This window comes from Lontra canadensis, unplaced genomic scaffold (assembly GCF_010015895.1).
Source record: "Lontra canadensis isolate GAN:19392208 unplaced genomic scaffold, GSC_riverotter_1.0 scaffold6, whole genome shotgun sequence".
Taxonomy (NCBI): Eukaryota; Metazoa; Chordata; class Mammalia; order Carnivora; family Mustelidae; genus Lontra; species Lontra canadensis.
Genome location: NW_022631000.1, coordinates 11,597,334 through 11,619,201, shown reverse-complemented (window position 1 = coordinate 11,619,201; position 21,868 = coordinate 11,597,334). Strand labels below are relative to the sequence as shown.

General features: G+C 36.7%; 1 protein-coding gene across 12 annotated transcripts in view; it reads right to left on the bottom strand.

Moving 5' to 3' along the window:
* The window catches only part of NECTIN3 (nectin cell adhesion molecule 3), a 126,148-nt gene that overhangs the window by 9,010 nt on the left and 95,270 nt on the right, over positions 1-21,868 (bottom strand). For 2 of the 12 annotated variants that reach the window (XM_032852140.1, XM_032852143.1), the window contains exons 8-9: positions 12,891-13,014; positions 11,731-11,825 (exon numbers count right to left, since the gene is read on the bottom strand). The exons of 1 other annotated variant lie outside the window; for it this stretch is intronic. In XM_032852140.1, the coding sequence (XP_032708031.1) occupies positions 11,731-11,825; positions 12,891-13,014 (219 nt within the window). Of the gene's footprint in view, positions 1-11,730; positions 11,837-12,890; positions 13,015-21,868 lie in introns of those variants that run through there. 9 more of the 12 variants (XM_032852144.1, XM_032852141.1, XM_032852147.1 and 6 more) reach the window with 7 other exon arrangements.

Sequence of the window (21,868 nt, the reverse complement as noted above, 5' to 3'; positions counted from 1 at the left end):
CATAAATCTCAAAACCTCAAACAAAAATAGCCTTCAATGGTTGAATCAATAAACAAATCATAGCATGTTCATAAAATGGGATACTACACTGCCACGACCAGTAATTTATTCATGCAACAACATGGAACTCAATAACATTATGTTGAGCAAAAGAAATTAGACACAAAAGAGCATGCTGTGATTCTCTTTATGGGAAGTTCTTTTTTATTTTTTTAAAGATTTTATTTATTTATTTGACAGACAGAGATCACAAGTAGGCAGAGAGGCAGGCAGAGAGAGAGAGAGGTGGAAGCAGGCTCCCCGCTGAGCAGAGAGCCTGATGCGGGGCTCGATCCCAGGACCCTGGGATCATGACCTGAGCTGAAGGCAGAGGCTTTAACCCACTGAGCCACCCAGGCGCCCCGAAAGTTCTTTTTTAAAAGCCTAACTAACATGCTGTGATAGAAATCACATTAATGGTTGCCTGAGGCAGGAGGTATTGGAGGAGGGAGTGGTGGTAGAGGGTATGTATGACACATTTTTCTAGTCATGGAAATGTTCTTCACTGGGGTAGTATTCACATGAATGTATAGCTTTGGCAAAGCTTATAGCATAGCATTATGTAAGTTATATCTCAATAGAGTTGAATATTAAAAAAACTATACCTTCCATTTTATCATAGTTATTCAATATTGAAGGAACATGCGTGGGGAGGCAAAGTAGAATAAGAAGTCATTGACACAGTCTGGAATCTGTGATACAGGTACCTAGTAAATTCTTATTAAATACTTCATCACAGATTGTCCTTGATGCAGGAGTTTCATGGTAGTATCAACTGCTTGCTTTGTTCTAGTGACTGAGTTCCATTCTGTAGAGATGATTTCACAGCACTAACAAGGAACACATGAAGAAATGGCTACCACACATAATACACAAAAAATGGGCTCCTTAAGGCATCCAGGTAATTACATTCCTAGCTATTAACTCTCTGAAAGAATTTATAAAATATTACTAAAAGGTGAACCAAAAGTCAATTTTCCCTTTTACTCATTTTTAATAACTGTGAGAGTGTTGACATGTTGTGTGAGCAACAACTATAAAGTGTGTTCTAATCAAGAGAAATTTACGACATTAATTAGGCACTTGTTTAATGAGATACATAATTGTTACTGTTCTCCGTGATAATTAACCATAAGGGTAAGCTATTCACATGAATGTCTCTTATTATTACGGTAGACCGTTGGCATTCACAGATTTAACATTGCTGGTTTTAACCATTCATGAGTGAATTTAGAAAGGTTATGACAGGTTGTAAGGTTGTAATTTGTAATTTGTTGAGACACAAATTTGAATCAAGACCGGGGAGGTTTCCGTGATGGGATAATCATTTAGCTAGTTAATGAGCTTAGCAACTGCTTCAATATCCACTTTTCAACGTGTCTTTGTTATTCTCAACTCTTATAGATGAGTTTTATAAAAGATGGGGTATTTAAGAATGTAGGGTTTCTCAAAAGCTTGTGAAGTATATCCTCTAGGAATGTCAATGAGGAGTGCTGTATTACTAATCAAGCTTTTCCTTTGAAATTTAGAAATGGTTCCTTATTTTTTTAGTTAATCTTATTTCTTCAGTATCTACCATCAATCATGATTAATGCAGATTGCCACAGCACATTCTACAGGGTAAATATATAAAGTCGGTCTGGATCTTATTCTCTAAGACGTGGGATTTATTTACTTACAACTCCTCTTTCCCAGTGTCTGGGAAGTAAGGTTCATTCCTATGTTCTGTCTGTACACCCCATCCTATAATTCCTTTACTGTTAACCCTCTAAGAGACAGGTTTTTCTTAATCCTCATGTGGTGCTATCACACAGCAGATGCTGTTAACATTGGCTATGTCTGAGCCACGTCATGCACAAGATCTGCCCGGACTCCATCTCTTCACTAGTGGTCCCCACAGAGGTCTTGGGTGCTAGACCATGTTGGGAAACCTGGTTCAGTTGAACTGGAAACCTTGGGGGTCTGACTTTCTAAGTTCAAGGAACATGGCAGAGTTTCATCTGAGTTGGGTCAGGAGAAGGCAGTGAGCACCATAAAAATAGATTCTAGTTCCTTAGTACTGAGCAATCTTGTAAAGAAAGACTGAAGGAGAAGGTCTAGAAAGAAGTTGGCTCAGTAATGCCAATGTGGTGAAAACAGACATCATTCCATTCATCATAGGCAAAAGAACAACTATAACTTGTAAGGACTGACCAAAGATTCTTCCCCTCCTCCCTGCTACTTAAGGTAGGTATTGTACAAAATGCTTTAATGTGCTCAGGGTTTTATACTGTCTCCCCGAAGTAATTCTATAATTGTTTCCATAAAAGAGGCTTGGAGAGAAGTAGCAGTGTTTCCATGTTGGTAGAGCTAAGATTCAAATTCATGTTTATGTAATTACAAAGTGCATGTCTTACACCATCACACAAAATTGCCTATCTTCCCGTCTTGAATATATCCTGTCTCTTCATGATGTGACTGCAGAAAGGGGACTGAAAAGCAGAAGGACACTGAGCATGTGAAAGGGGAGAGGACAGGAACTAGAGGAAACCTCAGTCCTCGCCAGCTTTGCCACCTGCTCTGGGTTATCTGCATCTGAGCCGGTCAGATAAAAGCTAGGGCCTGTGTTACTACTTCACCTCCTGCTTGGGCTCCAGCCTCGATGGAAGGAAAACAAAGAGAAGGCTTTCCTTGACACTCTCAAGGAGTTTTTAATCTGCTTCAGGCCAGCGATGAACACAGAATGGTCATTCATTATGGAATAATACTCTTGAAGATTAGTTCAGAGGTCATCTTCCCTCCAGTTTTACTGTTTGTTTATAGTTTATATAGTTATATAGTTTATAGTAATATAGGTAGTACCTTAAAATGCAATGTCCACTTCTCTAAGATCTAGTATCAAAGACAGGTGCAAGAAGAAAGGACTACACAATGTCTTACGGTAAACTTCAAATGTGTGCTTAAATCATGAGGTTTATTTATATGACAGAAAATTAGATAATTTATCTCACAAGGTAGGATTGGATTTTTCTCAAATCACCAGAGAATTATAATAGCCAGGTTGTTGTTGAAAATGTTGTATTATCCAAAAGGGAGACAGTGTTCCTCCTTATCGTTGGTAAATAAATTTCATTACTTCTACGAATATACATTCTAGATTTTAATTTTTCAAAGTGAAATTTGATATGACACATTTTAATGAGAATTCTTATCTTAGTTTTGGTCTCAATCCTTACATTAAAATACCAAGACAGTGATACTTCACTAAATTATAATGTGTATGCACAGCCAAGCATCTAATTAAGTTGACAGATGATAAAGGTGATGGAAAATTATTTGTGAGCAAACTAGACACCCACATCTAATGCTAAGATGTCCCCAATCATAAATCCTACCCATTTCCAGGACACAAATGATTATGCATGCATTCATATACACTATTCTCCATAACTAAATATTTTAACATCAGACTGCTATGCTGTCCCTGCCAGAGTGGGCATCTTTGCGCTTCAAACCCTTGCCCTAATGCTATACCATTTTTACCCACTCACACCACTTTATCTACAAATTTGCCTACAAGGTAATCCTTCAATTTAAGACTGTTAGTATAATTTCCTCCACACACCAAACACCCTCAAAGAAGATATTAATTGCTTTTTAGACATCAGGCACAGTATTATATCCCCCAAGACACTCTGCAGAAATATTATCCACCATACTGTCATATATACTTTGTGAAAATATGTATTCTCAGAGAACACATGACAAAAATGGTCCCATTTCTGGTTTAGTTGTTGTAATGGTCAAAATTTTACATGCTAAAATAAGAACCGAACTCCAATTCCTCTCTAGAAACTATTAATATGGGCCGCCTCTCCAATCTCATATTTAATACAGTATCTAAGTTCCTTAACTTGTAGTACGAAAAAAAAGATATCTGGCAAGACTTTCTTTGTGGTTAATAATTATGCTATTCTTAGCAAAAAAGATTAAAAGAAAACTAGGAAGAGCCTCCTAAAATCGTCAATACTGAATATATTTTAGATTGTGGGACAAAAGAACATACTAAATGTAGAACATCGCTATCATCTTATTTTTTTCCTATTGAAAAGTGAGATAATATAGGAATCATTTCCTTTCTTTTTCCATTGAGGGTGTCATTAGAAAGTAGAAAATAAAATACAAGAAAGGTCTTATCTGTTTGCTTAATGGTTACTTATCCTATAAACCATCAAAGGGATCCCCTGAACATATTTAGTTAATAATTACATGTATTTTCCTTTGGATCTTAAATTTAATTGAATGGTATTCTGCACCATATTCCTGAAAGGAAAATAGAAAAATATAGACAGCGTGCCCTTTTTCTTCTTCTGAAGGAAGAAAACCTAATAGCACTAAAGAAGGGGAGACAGAAAGAGAAATCATCTGCTATGGAAAACTAATATTAACCTTTGGGGACAGCAATTTTGTAAATATAAAACCCAGAGTAGGCAGCTTTGTTTGAATTAGAGAAGTAACTGTAATCCCAGCTTGGCATTTCCCTGAACAGAGGCGCTAAAGTCTTCAACCAGCTACACAAAGGCACCCTGAGGGAGAATTCTGCTCATGAATTAAGCACAACCAGAACACATCAGCAACTGACATGAAGGTTCACAGCACCAGTGGTTGGAGGAGGCAAGTGAAGCAAGTCAGATACAGGAGGAAGAGAATCCTTCCAGTGGAGGTATGTTGCTTAGCTAACAAAATGAGTCAAGGATCTTTTTCATGTTTTCAGTTCACTCTAGACTGTCAATATTGGATGTTTACAGAGTGATATGCTCTTATTAGATGCTACTCTTCATTGAGGCAAGAAACACTGCTTACTAAACAGCAATTAAAATAACATTTTGTGTTCATGCACCCATAATTAAATGGCCAAACAGAGCTTGGATATTTTCTATTAGCCCACAGAATAGGCTAACAACTACAAATAACAGGTCATCTACTTGATCCAGGACTCACGAATGCCACTGCAAGATCTTGTCCTTTACTTGATGGTTAGAGGAAGGAGTGTCGCTCTGTTAGGACATAACATTTCCATTATTTAAAACTCAGGACCAAATGGGGACTTTCGGAGAAACAGCAGATGGGGGGAAACAAATTTTTTAAATATGAATTTAAAAATATATTTAAATTAACTATTGACAAAAGTTATCTACCTGCTGCCCACGCTGGGATGGCCCCAGGCTGTGGGTGACCCTGGCTGGAACTGTTTCCTCGGGAGCCATCAGAGGGTGTCCCAAGCGGCAAGAGCTCTTTTCCCAGGCCCATGCAGTTAGTTCAGACCCAGTGTTTACAAGGAGTTCCATTGTGTTTGGGATGTCTGCCCTGAGATGGGATGGGAATCTGGGTTCTGCTGTCAATGACAAGAGAGTGCTACCAAGGTGAAGTTAACTCTTCTCCTAAATAGCCTGGAAATAGTCTGTCCTCTGAAATAACCTCATCATTAGCAACACTCTACTAATAGGGATCCGAAAGAACTTACGGGCCACTACCCTCCAGGAATTTACAATCTGGTTTCTATGGCTTGTCTTCCCACTAAACAACAAAGCAAGGTAGTTTGAATGCAAGCACCTTAAAAGTGGAAAACCTATCTTACCCTTTTACTTTTCTTCTCTACCACAGCGCTCAGTGCACATAGGTGTAGAACAATACAACCACCTGTTGATCTGATCTGATTCTAACCTCTAATAGCTGTGGGTCCACAATTTCTATCTGAAACTTCCAGGAACAGGTACATTTTGGAGTTCTAAATTTTTCAGATTTTAGAAAAGTGAGATTTACTTATTCCACATACTTGTAAAACATCTCCAGCAGGGTCTGGTACAGAACCCCATTAATCAAGCATATAACTATTTATACAAGGGAGAATATGAGTATTCACATTAAGTGAAGAAAGAAATGGCTAATTTAACTTCATGAGAGTCAGCAGTTTAGGTCAAATTTTGGAGTAAAATGAGTTAGGGAAAACTTGAGATGCTTAGGGATTTTTGGAAACGTAGAGAACACTGTGTATCTGCAGTACATATCCCAGGAAAGACAGGAGTTTGGAAGCTAGAAGTCAAAATGAGTTGAGGAGAGATGGAGGTTAAACAGCGTTAGGGAGGACACAGCCTTTCCTGGTGGGATGGGAGGACTTATGTGACCACTCTGAAGGCCCTGGTTTAGGTATAGTCAGTCCAATCACAGAGAACCAGACTGGGAGCCCTAAGCCTCCGGAGCCACACAGATCCCAGGTTATGAAGCCACACGGTGAAAGCAAAGGCTGAGAAACACTAACTAGCCAATGATAATGATCACATCGATGATGGTGAGTGTGGCTATGTTATCTAGATTCTTCTTCCTGAGCACAGGAGAGTTCCTCGAGCTCTAGGTCTTTCTAGAGCATAGGAGAATCCAGGATTTGGAAACCAATAATAGAGAGCAAAGAAAAGGAAAAGAGAAAGCAGAAAATGTCAACAGATCTACAGACTCAGGTCAAGTCTGTGGATCCTAGAAGCTTATATAAAGATAAAAAGAGAATAAGGTATGGCCATATACTTCATTAAGGCTTATAGGACAAAAGGTATAGTTGTCTGCGGAAAGGATAACAGTGTGGATAATAGCAGAGATTGCTACCACAGATTGAGTGGAATCATGAGAATTATCCCCTTTCACCCAGGAAAACAACATACATTTTTCAAAAGCACAGTGAAAGGAGAAAAATACCTGCTCAATTGTAGGAGAGAGTATATTATAGGGGCTGCCTAAGGGGTACAATGACGGCGCTTGAAGAGAAGGCAGACTATAAAATCCCCAGGGATTGAGCAGCTCATGTTACACTGAACCAATTGTGAGGTTGCAGAGGAGTAGAAGGGATGGGGTGGCTATGCACCGAAGCAGTAGATATGACTTTCTAGGCCCCAGTAAAAGATTGAGGTGATTCAGAGTCAAATCAAGGGATCCTGATTGAAAGGATCATGCATGATTGCAGGTGAAAGATCTAGAAGAGGTGAAGGCCTGAAAATGACAAGATGCAACACAACGGGAGGGGTTAAATGTTCTCACATGGAGGAAAACGCTGCTGCTCACGTAAAGATGAGGAGCAGCTGCGAGTTCAGAAATAGACTTCCCTTGTTCATAGAGATGAAGCATGTTGTATTAAGGAAGGGTGGCATGCACTTGGAAGAGAAGTCGTGTTCTCCTAACAGCTCCAGAATGGGTAACACATCAAAGAAAGTAAGCACATCTGTGTGTTAAAGGAAAAGGCATAATGTTTGCTTTTGATTGTAGTCTTTTTTTTTTTTTTAAATTGCATTTCTATGTAAGTTGCTTGGTACATTTCTATGTAAGTTGGAGGAGAGGGAAAGAACACACTCAATGCAAGTAGCTTCAAAAGCTGCAAAAATCTTTTATCACTTTTTCCTCCAAAGAAGCTCATGGTCTCTGCTGGAATTTCATTTTAGTTCAAAAGGATTTAGTGAAACCCAGCAATATAGATAGAACAGACAAAAGTTCTTAGACTTGTGCAAGATCTCACTGTAAGTCTGGGTGCTCTAGTGTGCTCACAGAACAAATGAGGCCACCAGCCCATGTGCATGGTACATGGCAGATCAGAGAAACAGCCAACAGGAAAAATATCCTCCTAACAACAATTTGCGCGTGGAGAATTCTCTAACAGGTATCACGGTACCATTGAGGATGAAAGTTTCAATTCTTAGTATGGTCAACGATGGACCCACTGTGTTTTTCTCCTTCTAAAATCAAGGTTGAATACCATTTCATCTTGTATTTAGCATGGTTTGGGGAAATATAAATTTTTAAAAAATACGTGCATAAAGAAGCTAGATAAGTTCAAATATCTTCTGTGATAGTTCATTTTCATTTATGGACATATATTTTAGCTTAGCACCATTTCAGTTTCTGCACCAAGCTAAAGGTCCCGGAAGGGCATGTGATGTGTATATATGCTGAGTGTGTGTGTGTCTGGGTGCAGAATGATGGTGAGAGGCATGGAAGGAAGGAAGGAAGGAAAAAAGAGAAGCATGGAAAAAAGCAGCTGCCATACACACAGGCAAAGAGAAAAGCACTAAGAGCAGAGGGCTTAAAATCTACATGTAGAACTCAAGGAGCAAAATCATAACGTATGGAAAGTATCCAAAAGAAAAAGGTGTATGACAGAACAAGGCCCTCAATTTATTTATTTTAGACGATCATTTTAGTTCAATCTGCTCTCAGTTCAAAACAAGAAAAGGCTCAGAATATTTAGAATAATGCTAACAAGATGCCTGAATGTTTCCCTACTTTGTGAAATGTTGACAAAAAACATCTACTCAAGTACTTGGCTACAAATCTGTGCAACAGACCTTTAAAAGAGTAAGCTGGATGACGAAGTAAGGTGTTCTAGGAAAATACATGCACTTCAGTGGAGCTAAACTCTTTTTCTAACTTAACAGGAGATGACACACATATATATTTCAACTGTTTTTAATTTGAGAGGATTTTTTTTTTCTTATGAGTTTCCACCCACATGTGCAGTGAGGTCATATGGTATCTCCTTCTAAATAGCTTTCAAATGGCAATAGGCACTGGAGTACAGAGCTCTGTTCTATACAGATGCAAAGTCACCTGAGGTGTAGGGAAAGGTCGATGTACTAAATTGCAGCCACTGAGCATCTTCTGAGTACAATCCCACAGGCTGTGGGACAACGTAGTTATAGAAGTCCGATTGTCCTTACTAATTGATGAATCAGAAGCAGGAGATTTGCTTGTTCCTTTCCATTTGAGAAATTCCAAAATGTTAGTGCTAGAAGGGCCTCAGGAGTTATCCAGAAACAAATGCCCTCCTTTCACATAGGAGGGAACAGAGTTCCAGAGTAGTCAAGGTATTTCTGCAAGGATTCACTCATGGCAGAGCTGGACCAAAAATCTAGACCCATACTTCTTAGACACCTAGGCTGGTGATCTTTCCAGTATTTACCTGCAATCCAATGTGAACTCTCAAGCTAGACTGCCTGAGTTCTAATCCTGGCTTTCATAGCTGGGTGACGGTGAAGTTCGTTAATGTTGTGAGCTTCAGTCTGCTCATGTGAAAGATGAGGATAATCCTAGCACGTGCCTCACCCGGTTGTTATGAGGACCACACGAGTTAATACATATAAAGCACTTAGGGCAATGTCTTGCATTTAACAAATGTTAAATAAATGTAAGCTCTAATTAGTGTCAACATATGTTCTCTCAAAACAGCTCTAGGAGAGCTCAGGAGTCCATTTAACACATTTCTGTAACAGTGGAACAAAAAACCTGAGCATAACCACGTACAACAAACAGAAGGAAGAACAGCTTCATTTTACCTGTATCACCACTTCCCCTAGGCTGGCTCTGCTCACTGAGTGCCTGAAAAGAACTTCCCAGCTACACAGAATTATCCTTGCTGGGAAAGGGGGTGAGATGACCAACCAGCTCCCCCCGGGTTTTGGGGCACCACAGGAAGGATCTGAGTTTCACCCCACTGCTCCCCCCGCCCCAGACAGGCAAAACTGAGGCAGAGCTGGCTAGGAATAAGGAAGAGAAGGGATTAAAATTGGTCACACAGTGGGAGCAACCAGGGTTCTCAGTGACCTGCTCTGAAGAGGACCCCAACAGATTTTGCCATTGAAAAAAACAATGGCTTATTTCTTTTTTTGGGTGTTGAGTTGTATAAGTTCTTTATATATTTTGGATACTAACCCTTTATCAGATTTGTCATTTGGAATTAACTCCCATTCAGTAGGTTGTCTTCTAGTTTTTTTCACTGTTTCCTTTGCTGTGCAGAAGCTTTCGTTTGATATATTCCGAACAGTTTATTTTTGCTTTTGTTTCCCTTGTCTCAGGAGACCTATCTAGGAAAATTTTGTTACGGCTGATGTCAGAGAAATTACTGCCTATCCTCTCTTCTGCGATTTTTATAGTTCTAGGTCTCACATTCAGGTGCTTAATCCATTTTTAGTTTATTTTTGTGTACGGTGTAGGAAAGTGGTCCAGTTTCCTTCTTTCGCATGTTGCTGTCCAGGTTTCATTCTCGACACCCAAAAATATATATAATCCAATTAAAAATGGGCAGAAGAAATGAACAGATATTTCTCCAAAGAAGATATCCAGATAGCCAACAGACACATTAGAAAATGCTCAGTGTATCACTAATCATCAGGGAAATGAAAATCAAAACCACAAGGAGGTATTATCTAATACCTGTCAGAATGGCTAAAATCAAAAAGGCAAGAAATAACAAGTGTTGGTGAGGATGTGGAGAAAGGAATTCTCATGCATTGGGACAGCCACTATGGAAAACAATATAGAGGTTCCTCAAAAAATTAAAAATAGAACTACCCTATGATCCAGGAATTACATTATTTGATATTTTCCCAAAAAATACAAAAACACTAATTCAAAGGAATATATGCATCCCAATGTATGGCAGCATCATTTACGATCACTAAACAATGGAAGCAGCCCGTGTCCACTGATTAATGAACAGATCAAGAAGATGTGGTATATATACACACAATGGACTATTATTCAGCCTTAAGAAAGAATGAAATCTTGGTATTTACAACACGGCCATCTAGAGAATATAATGCTAAGTGAAATAAGTCGGTCAGAGAAAGACAAATACCATATGATCTCACTCATATGGAATTTAAGAAAGAAAACAAATAAAGAAAAAAAAAAAGAAAGAAAGAAAGACAAACCTGAAAATAACGCTTAACTATAGAGAACTAATGGTTACCTGAGGGGAGGTAGGTGGGGTGATGGGTTGAATAGGTGATGGGGATTAAAGAGTAGACTTACCACAATGGACCAAAAAATGATTTAAAAAATTAAAAATGAATACAAGTTTCAAATTTTTAAAAATAGGTACAAGGAACAATAGGTTTAACAGAGTTTCAGATGCCTTTCTTGGAACTATGGGATCTTAGTTATCTTCTAATACTCATTCTAGTCAATAAGTTTGACTAATCTTTGATGTCCGGCACAGTCACTTCTGAAATACAAGTACATTTCACATTTTATACTTTTGTAATTTACCTTCCTTTTTGTTTTACAGATAGTAATTCTTTATTCTTATTGGACTTTTTTTTTTTTAATTACTTTGATAGTATTCCTAGCTCTTACTTGTTCTCCCTCTTTCATTGGGCCATCTTTTCCTGATTTTGAATTGTCCATTTACTTTAGAGATCTCTTCTACCCATATGTGAAAAAGAAGCAACACTCTTTTTCAAAAATTTATCCAAGGAACTGATCATGACATTGCATAAAAGATCTGAAAGTTACTGGGATATGAAAATATTCATTAATGAAATAACCATCTATAAAATGAATTTCCACTCAAACATCTTTCCCTACTTAATTCCATTTCATCAGCATTAAAATCTTGGCCTTTTAGTCTTTCATTGGTCATGAAATGTTGTGACCATCCAATAAAGTATGTCAAATACAATGCAAGTATAATGTAAATAGATTATAAAGTGCTATTATAAGTCTTACAAAGATTTACTTTCCTATATTGATATTTATTTCACTTCTAGTTTTATACTTGCATGTTTCAAAAGGCTCCGGATACAAGAAAATACATAGAGAAAGCAAATTTTATTTTCCAAAAACAGCTGCAATATTATTTCCAACCACACATGCTTTTCCAGAATATAGCAATACCGCAGTAAGAGGTGGAGTCTGTGTCAGCATCTTGCCTTGTATCTTTGAATCTTGAGCTGCTACATAAGAAAACGTGCTGTCCTGAATTTGCCATGCTGGAGGGCTCATGCAGGGAAAATAAAGGGGAAGAAAGAGAGAGATCGAGATCTTCATGAGACAGGACTGCAAACTGTTCCAGCCCCCAGCTGTTTGAGCCTTCCCAACCCATGAACCAGATAAGTGAATGAGCGTTCAGATGTCTGCAGTTCCAGCCACCATCTGACTGATGGTGAGAAACTCTAAGCAAGAACATGCTAGTAATAAATGATTGCTGTTCATGTCAGCTGTTAAGTTCGGAAGATTTGTTATGCAGAAATAGGAAAGCAACAGATTTTAATACTTGGAAGTAGGGCGCTACTTTAACAAAACCAAAAACATGGCAGTGGCTTTAGGCCCAAGCTACATGCAACCATTGGAAGGGCTCTGAAGAGAGAGCTAACGACAAAGCTTGATAGACTTCAAGAAGACTTTTGGCACACATTTAAAGGAAAGTTAGGAAAATGCTGTCAAAGCTGAAGGAAAGGGAATCCCACCATATAGTGAGAAAAGTTTAGTAGCATTGTTGTCTTTGATGGTATGGAAAACATTATATGTATAATGAAATGGTCTATTTACCTAAGGAGATTTCTAGGCAGAATACTCTTAAGTGCTTACTAAGTTTTCTTTAAGCTGCATATGACAGAGAGGTTATTTTTTAGTAAAGGAAATGTTTAATATTCTACATCAGTTTACCCTATGGTAAACTGTGAAGTGTGCCCCTTCTCCTAAATCGCAAGATTTCAACAGTTTATAGAGATAAAATCTTGAGAAACCTACATGGAAATAGATCTTAAGGGCTTTAGATCAGGTGGATGGAATATAATGAATCAAACAAAACTCGCTCGTACAGAAGTACTATGTCAAGATTCTCGATCAATATATTAATTTGACTGGCTACTGGTAGCTCTAAGAGTTCAGTTAGATGACTGACATACAGGCCCAAAGATGAACTACACTAAATGAAGGTGAAATTCTAAATTTCTTTGGAATACCAAAGAGAAAAGTATCTTTAGGCTTAAGGAGATCAGATGTTAAAGTAGATTTATTACGTAAGGTCTATTTTAACCACGCCTCAACTGTACCTGGCAGGTGCATCCTGAGAACATTTCTTGACCAACTTCTGCATGAAATGCATTCATGAGGGGCGCTCTGGCATCCTTGAAGAGTCCTGTGGTGGCTCTTCTCTGTAAGCCAAGAGGGACAGTGCTGCTGATGTAGAATCCATATGTATTTTACAGTTCTCTCCATCTCACTTTTACTCCACACCCTCAGGCATTCTTACTTTCAAGATTACTAAAGATACACCTTCATTCTTTCTCTACCTCTGTTCTCAACAGTTGCTCCTCCTTATGTCCCAATCTAATGTTTTTCTATGAGTTCCAATGTCTTAATTAGAAAAAAGAAATAAATCAGAAAATGTGTGTCCACTATCTGAAAAATCTACACAGTATAAACTATTTAAGGTTAAAAAAGAAATCACATTAAAAAAAGGTTGATGTGACCCATAAGGAAAATAGCAGGAGATTGTCTTCAGATATGGAGGCATGAATGTTATAATACCTGATTTTGATAATCAAACAAGGTCATCTCCTTTTATTTGAGTTGTATCACTTTGGATACCTACTTCTCACACCAGTTCAGGGTATTAAAGAATCAAAATTTCTGCATTTTGACTCTTAATACAGTTAAACATTTGCAATAGTTTGGAATTTTTATCTAAAATAAAGGTTAAACTTAACAGAAAAATTCCTTTATCTCTAAACCTCCAAGAAAGTGTCAAGAATCATTCCCAAGCATATGGCCAACTGATATACATCTAAAGGGTCTCACGAGAAGATTTTTATTATTGGTAATAATTTCTCCCAACAATAGCTAGCCCCCCCAAGGTCCTGGAGACCTTGCTTCTGAAAGTCCTTGGAGACTTATATCATCCATAATCCCTTTTGTCCTCACCGAGTCCACCCCTACATTCCTTTAAAAACTCTGACTGTAATCTGGTTCGGGGTCCAAGTCCCTACTCTGTTGTGTCGGGTATACTTGGGCCCAAGCAAAGCTTGTCAAATAAACCCTCGTGTGATTGCATCGGTGCTTGGCTCCTTGGTGGTCGGTCTCTCAGACGCGAAAACTCGGGCATAACAAATCGACTTAAGAAAATCAATATAACTGCAAGAAAGGGGTCTAGATTAACAAAACAATCCTTTATCGCTGGCTGCGAAACACCCATACACACACGTATGGAAGCAAACCATTTTAACCGATGTAAGGGGTAAGACAAAGAGAGATTATAATCTAAATGCACTTGATACTTGCTATCCTGGAATATTGCATTTTGTTCCAGAGAACATATTTCATGAGAAATACTATACTAGAATTTTCTCAGAGGAGAGAGACCAGGGAGGGAACCAAAACTATATCCTAAAAGAGTGAAAGATAACTGGGACACAGTCCAGTCAGTTGTAGAAAATAGTGAGAACAAGTCAGAGAGCTTGAAGTATTGGGAAAGCTATAAAACAGTTCCTGGAAGGGTTGTTGTAAACATTTAAGGGATGTATGAAAAGCATCTGGATTAAAAGAAATATGTTCTTATTAGATGCAGCTTTAAACGCTGAAAGGAATTTTAAGAATTATAGAAATCAGAATCAGGACTAAGCTGGAAAGAGGCTAGATTTCTAATTTTCTAGGAATTTTAACTATCAAAAATGAAATCTAGTACCTTGTGAGGTAGTGAAATTGCTAATGCAAGTGTTTTAAGTTGAGGCTGAGTTACTACCTTCTTGGATATTGTTGATGGAAATCTTGTCTTGGGTGGGAGTCTGGGCTATGAAACCGCAAATGACATTTTCAGCTCCAGGGCAACGACTCCCATTTGCCTTATGCCACCCGGACAACTCTCTTCTTTGGCAACTTAGCTGACCCATGATGTCACATCCCCCCCCCCCCCTTTTTTAAGTACCATGTGGATCATAGGCAGTTAGTTAGTTCACTACAGGGGGCTGGGAAAAAACTACTGTTAAGCACAGGATTACTCAGTTATAGAGGACTTTAAAATAAAAATACAGATGGGTCACTTCTTGTGAAGCCAAGAACCATATTACATATTCATTACAAATCCTTTTTGTAAGAATTTTAATGAGGACAGTTTTTGGCATTTGGACTTCTAATCACATATAGTAACATAGTACTATAAGAATAGTAAATAATGAAAACTACTGAGCAAACATGGAAAATAATTCAAGTATAAATTAATTTTGTAAAATTAAATATAAAAGTAGACTTATAAGTAGGAATTATTACTAATTATGTCAACATTTAGTAGAGTCTTTAACTTTAGCCAATCTAATGGGAGTAGTGACATTTCACTGTGGTTTAATCTGTATTTCTCTTAGTACTGTCAAGCTACAGTACCACAATGGTGTCAAGCTACTTTTCCTGTGTTAATTGACCATTAGCATATCTTCTTTGATGACAAATCTATACAAATCTTCTATTTTTTTAATTGAATTGTTGTCTTCCTATTATTGAATTTTAAGACTTCTTTATTTATTCTGGATATAATTCTTTTGTCTATGTGTTTCAAGTATTTTTCCCCAGTCTGTGGTTTCCCTTTGTCTTCTTAATGGTATCTGGAAGATCAAACATTTTTAGCTTTAATGATGTCTAATTTATCACTTTTTATTCTTTTATATTCTATGTTTTTCTGTTCTCGTACAATTATCATGTTTGGTGTATGTGTGTGTGTGCATGATGTATGGTTATACAGTTTAACATGCAGTACCTAGCTCAGCGATACAAAACCACAGTAACATTTTCAACTTTGTAGCTACCTTTCCTTGAATAGAGCCTGCAATTTCTCAGGTTCTACTTAAAAGTAAAGCTGTTATTTTACATCATTTTTCTAAAGGGATATTTGTGGTTTCCATGGGAACATATACATCAGTAATGAGGCATTTAAAATGTTTCAAACAAATACATTTACATGGCATCTCTTTTAATAAACAGGATTGATAGCCTAAATAATTACTGCCCACCAAAGAGCTGAAATTGAGATTATAACCTTTTGTAAGTGCCAATGAATTTCAAGTAGGAATCATTATAAAGCTAAGTATTTCCTTTTAAAGACCTTTAACAATTCTCATTCGTCTAAAGTTACTTATGTGTAAGAAATATTCTGCAGTTAGCAAGTTTTATATCTCATCTAATTTTCATTGTAGTTAAAGCTGCTGTAAAGATATCTTTCAAAGCTTTAGTATCTATGTGAGCTGTCAGTTATAATTGTAAACCAACCATAAAACAATGTATAATTTGCATTTACAGAAGAGAACTTTTTTCTTCTTTAAAAAGAGGCAAAACAATTTTTTTAAAGTAATTTTTGCTTACATCAAATTGCTTTTCATAAAGACTCAATAGTGTCTGGAAATGCCAAAAATCCTTGAAATTAAACTCAGTGGAAACATGTACAGAATAGAGTTGGTTACCTCTCACGTACGTGTTTTTGGTAACTCATTCGCTAACTAATCAAATATATAAGTATATATATTTTAAATTAACTACACGTATATATTTTATTTGTACACTCAGAATCACATTAAGATATCTATGAATATGGCTGGTCCCAACTAACTCCAATGTTACATTTTAATCTACCACCTATATTATTTTCTTAAGGCAAAAGAGAAACAAGAGAAAGGACTAGGAAGGCCTTAAAATTAAACTTGATTTCCAATGTAGAAATGCCTCCAATAACATACAACAAAAAACCATAGTTGAGTCCTTTAAACAAGAACAGTTGGGAAATGTATTTGACCTCTTGAGTATCAGTCCCATTATCATATAGATCTAATTACTGGAGAGGTCTTCTTTATCTTAAGTATTCAAATCTATGTTCCTATCACCTTCTGATCCTAATTTTGTTGTCTAAAACTACAAAGAAAAATATATTCCCCAAATCAATTTAACAATAGTAAATAATCATGGAACTTAGCCTGTGGGGGGAAAAAGAAAACAGAAAAGCAACTATGTAGTCATAGATATGCTAAATGAACTTGAAGCCAAGGAGAGGCTGCCCCAAAATGTGCCACTTTGTCATGCATATTATTTTGAACTGAAAACAATGAAAGCCTAAGAGATTCAGGAAGAAAACTTTGCCTTCCCAGTGCCTTCCAGCTGCCAAAAGAATTCAGATAGGAAGATAGCTATCACCATAGATATGGAAGAAAACTACATTATAAAAGGAACTAGGTACTAGATAGGGAGAAACGGAGCAAGCCCTGTTTGGTTGAAGTCTTCTATGTCCCATTGTTTCCAAGTTGCCTAACAAATAATGTGTTTACCAAACATTTACACTTTTTCATCTTCCTGATCTTCCTGTGAATTGCTTTCCTTCCCTTTTAAGTCCCAGACCCCTCCCCCTTCTCCTTAGTTGAGAATGACAGGTATACCACACGTTACCAGGCTCTCTTTGTAGTGTCATGTTTGCATGGATTCCTGGTACATACAAAATTAAATTTGATTTTTTCCTGTTAATTGATCTCAGGTCAATTTAATCCTTAGTTCAGTTAGAAGAACCTTGTAGGGTAAAGAAAAAATTTTTCCTCCTGAACAAACTCAAGCTGGGTCTCAAAAAACAAGAAACTGACCTAAGAATTTATCATAAGGAATGATCCTGTGCAGATGCATTTGCTAGTAATCAACACACGAAGATATGGAATGGGAGGTGTTTGTAAATATGGAAATGATTTTAATAAAATGATTAAAAAAAATACTCTAAAGGCATCAAAGATTCAAACTAAAGTGCCACTCGGGATAAGTTTCTCACCCCTCCCAACAATATCTTATTAATTCCTCAATAATAAAATGCTATTTACTCTCAAATACAAATTAAACTTTTAATTCACATGTCCAAGGAAACAGATGCTATTTTGAGGCTTATTTCTTCTTAGACTCTGATTCTCAAATAGCAAGCAATATTTTAAAAAACAAAAACAAAACCATGGAGTCAACAATAGGTTAACTGCTTGCCCCATACATATTTCTAATTAAGCAAATATTAGTAAAGCAAACAAAGGAGATTACTGTACATAAAACTGAGGGAACAAACATCTTGGTTGAAAATATGTGCCAAAGGGGGCGCCTGGGTGGCTCAGTGGGTTGAGCCTCTGCCTTCTGCTTGGGTTATGGTCTCATGGTCCTGGGATCGAGTCCCATATTGGAATCTCTGCTCAGCGGGGAGCCTGCTTTCCCTCTCTCTCTGTCTGTCTCTCTGCCTACTTGTGATCTCTCTTTCTGTGTCAAATAAATAAATAAAATCTTTAAAAAAAAAAAAAAAGAAAGAAAATATGTGCCAAAGAATCAACAAAATAAATTTGGAATTTGGAGTCCTGCCACAACCAAACTTAATCAAACCAGTGGTGAAAACATTATCTCTGAGGAAAGAAAATGGTAATCCTGTTTACTATGAGGCCCAGGAACAAGAAATTTCCATACAGTAGCTTGTAACTATGGAAAGTTATCTGACAAGATGCCAAGATACACTGGGTGAGAGAATCCCATACTCATATAAGAAAACAGAATAATTTAGTGGATCTAGGTCAAATGACTGAGGTTAACTCAAGGATAAATTGTGGTCTTCACTACCCAAAACAAACTCTTCTGGATGTTTTTCCATCTATTAGATTTTTTTTTAGTTTCTTAATTTTGGGCATTTAAAAAAACTTCTAAAACAATAAGATATTGAATTTAATTTAGTATTTCTAACTGATGTCTAATTTGTAGCATTTTTTTAAAAAATTAAGGCCCGTGTTTTATTAGTAAGTTTTTTTAAACCAATGAACTTTAGAAACACTTAGTTAATTCAAACATGCTTTCTTCAAATTTAAGAGGTTTCAAACAAATTTTTATTCTAATGAAAACGTTCATTCTAATCTTATCTAAAATATGTGAATAGATTAAAAAACAATCAAAAGTATGTTAAGTATTCAGGGGCTACCTAGGGTCTGACTCGATTTCTGCTCAGGTCATGATCTCAGGGTCATGAGATTGAGCCCCACATAGAACTCCACAGCTGGCTCCATGCTCAGTGGGGAGTTTGCTCAAGATTCTCTCTCACTCTCTATCCCTGTGCACCCCCCAACCCTATGTGTGTTCTCTAAAATAAGTGAATCTTTAAAAAAAAAAAAAATTATGTTAAGTATTCAGTAAATCTGTCATGAAATGAACTGGTTTCAAATGAAGTGACCAATTACCCATGTTCTGGTTTTTCCTAAAAATGTCTTACACTATTTTCTAGTGGAGGGGTTAGGGTAGGCTGCCCCAAGATGGGTCATTTCGGCATGTGGGTTATTTTGAGCTGAAGGCTATCAAGACTGTGCGCTCCAGAGAAAATTTGACCCCTCCCTTAACTATACAGAAGAATCTAAATTATACAGAATAAGGGTTATCACCAGAGATAAATTTTATCTGAGTAACCTGTCTACATGGCAGGACAAATATTTATTTACCAAACATTAATTCTTTTTCATTTTCCTGTAAATTGCATTGCTTCCCTTTAAGTCGCTGACCCCTACTCTCTTTCTCCTTAGTTTAGAATGACATATACCTCATTTTGCCTATCTCTGGAACTTCCATGTTTGTAGGGATTCCCTGTACATACACTATTACATTTTATTTTCTCTTGTTAATCTGTCTCATGTCGATCTGATTTTAGTCCAGCTATAAGGATCTTTGAGGGGATAGGAATTCTTGTTCCCTAGTTACTACACCATTTTATGAAAATAAAAAATTAAATAAATGATATAATTCATAGCAAGTCATAAAATTAGAACCCTAGGTTATTCTCCATTTCTTAGAGTTCTCTAAATAAGATGGCTATCTCCAATTACACTTTGGAAAGTGACTATCACAATACAAGTACTTTATAGGTACTTACGTTCACACTGGTACATTTTATTCTAAGTTAAATATTCTTATCAGCTTAGGAAGATTTTTTTTAGAGGAGGCTGAGATCTAAGAGCCATTTTGACTATGGGAAGAAAGCACTTTGAATTTAACGATCAGAAATGGAGGAGGCTATTAAGGAACTGGGGTAAAGGCATGAGACTAACAGCAGTCAGATGTACTAGGGAGATCTCTCAGACAACAGCAGTCTCAAAATTGGGATAGGTGAACTTGGGCACAAATATGTGAAATCAAAACCTTCCTGGAAATGCTGGGATAAGAGATTGCTCTGCCAATACCTAGGAGAGTTTTGATAATAATAAATAGCCTAAGAGAGTTTCCCCATAGTATTTTCATGTCAACAGGTAGTGACAGATATTAGTAAATTAATTTCTATTATTAATCTCTGTTACTATTCTCTGCTAGGAAATCAAGCACTGTGATGGGCATCAAGACCCCACTGGCACTGCACATATCACAATATGAAGGCAGCTGCCTAAAACAACTCTCCATTTAAGTCAGTTTGATTTAACCAAGGACTCCATAATTGAATCTACTTTAATGAAAGAGTGTTAAAAAAGGGGGAAAAGGTCGCTCAGCAATGCTTACCATCATTCATCAAATGAATGAATGAATACTCTAAGTTCAGACATAGGGCTAACATTTAACTTAAATAATATATTATTTACATTATTCTCTCAAAAGCTCATAGGGCGCCTTTACTCATTTCTTGTTTGTAACTTGTCAAAAGAACTTCAGGAAAACAAAACAAAAAACCCCACAAACAAACAAAAAAACAATTGGCCAGGACTAAAATCGAGACTAAGTAGTCAAATTCAAAGTAAAATTTGATTAATGTCCATGTAAAGATTTAATTCACAAATAATGAAAATGTGTATTTCCTGAAAACAATTTACTTTGTTCTGCATATTTAAAATAACTCAGTTCTCTGTCTAAACTTTTCTACATAAAGAGGAATCACCTTCCAAGGACCCCTAGGTGGCTGAGTCAGTCAAGCTTCTGCCTTTGGCTCAGGTCATGAGCCCAGGGTTTTAGAATCCAGCCCCACCTTGGGGAGTCTGCTTGTCTCCCTCACCCCCCACTCATGTGCATGCCTCTTTCTCATTAATAAATAAAATCTTGAAAAAAAAAAAAAAAGTAATCACTTCCAAAAAAGGAAATCATGACCTTTTAAATAAAGGCGACTATTTGGTCCTCTAAAATTTGGGAGGAAATTTCACTCAGCCTAATGCATTTAACTTCAATAGTTCTTTTACTTTGACTTACTCATGAGTCAGTCAAGAGTCGCCCCTAATTAAGACCTATAGTTCCCTGATGGCAGTATGAATTTAACACGGGTATCAAATAAACCACTCAAGATTTCATGTTCTGATTGTATCTCAAGTATGAATAGTCTAAATTTAATTCTTTACAAAAACGAAAGAAAAAAACACAATTTAAGTAAATTAATGGTTAGGATACTACCTTTATACCTGAGTTCCAAGTAGCACTGAGCCATTATTTTGTTTCCCCAAAGTTTAGTGTTACATCTGAGTTAATGGTTCAGACTTTAACATACTTTATGAGGTACTTAAAAAATATTTTGGTGATAACATTAAAAAGTTTAGGTTCATTTCCAGTTATTATGAATAGTGATAATTCTTTGGAAATGATAAGATATTACAGATTGAGATCTTGTTATATATCTTGCTTAAAAACAATGATAGACTGGCTATAAAACTTCCAAACTGTTTAAAATAAGTTTTCTAGGTATTACACAGGCAGAAGGATGAGGTAACATTGTATATAAATTCTGATATTTTCCATGTTCCCCCAGAATTCCTGGAATTATCCTCAACTAGCTTGGGAAATTCCGACTTCATAAACAATTTTACTATCTCTGCAACTCAACAATTATTGAGTAGCCTCTACACAGAGCAGTTTAATACATCTCAAGAAAGGTTACAAAGGCAATAGTAGTCATGGTTTTCAATTCAAAAGACAAAAAGTAGAAAAATGGGAGAACCACAAACATATTTAAGAATAGTGAGTATGCAATTTTTATAATGAATTAGTTCTTAAAACTCAGTGTTAAAGATTTGAAAGGAAGAAAAAAGATGGTATATTT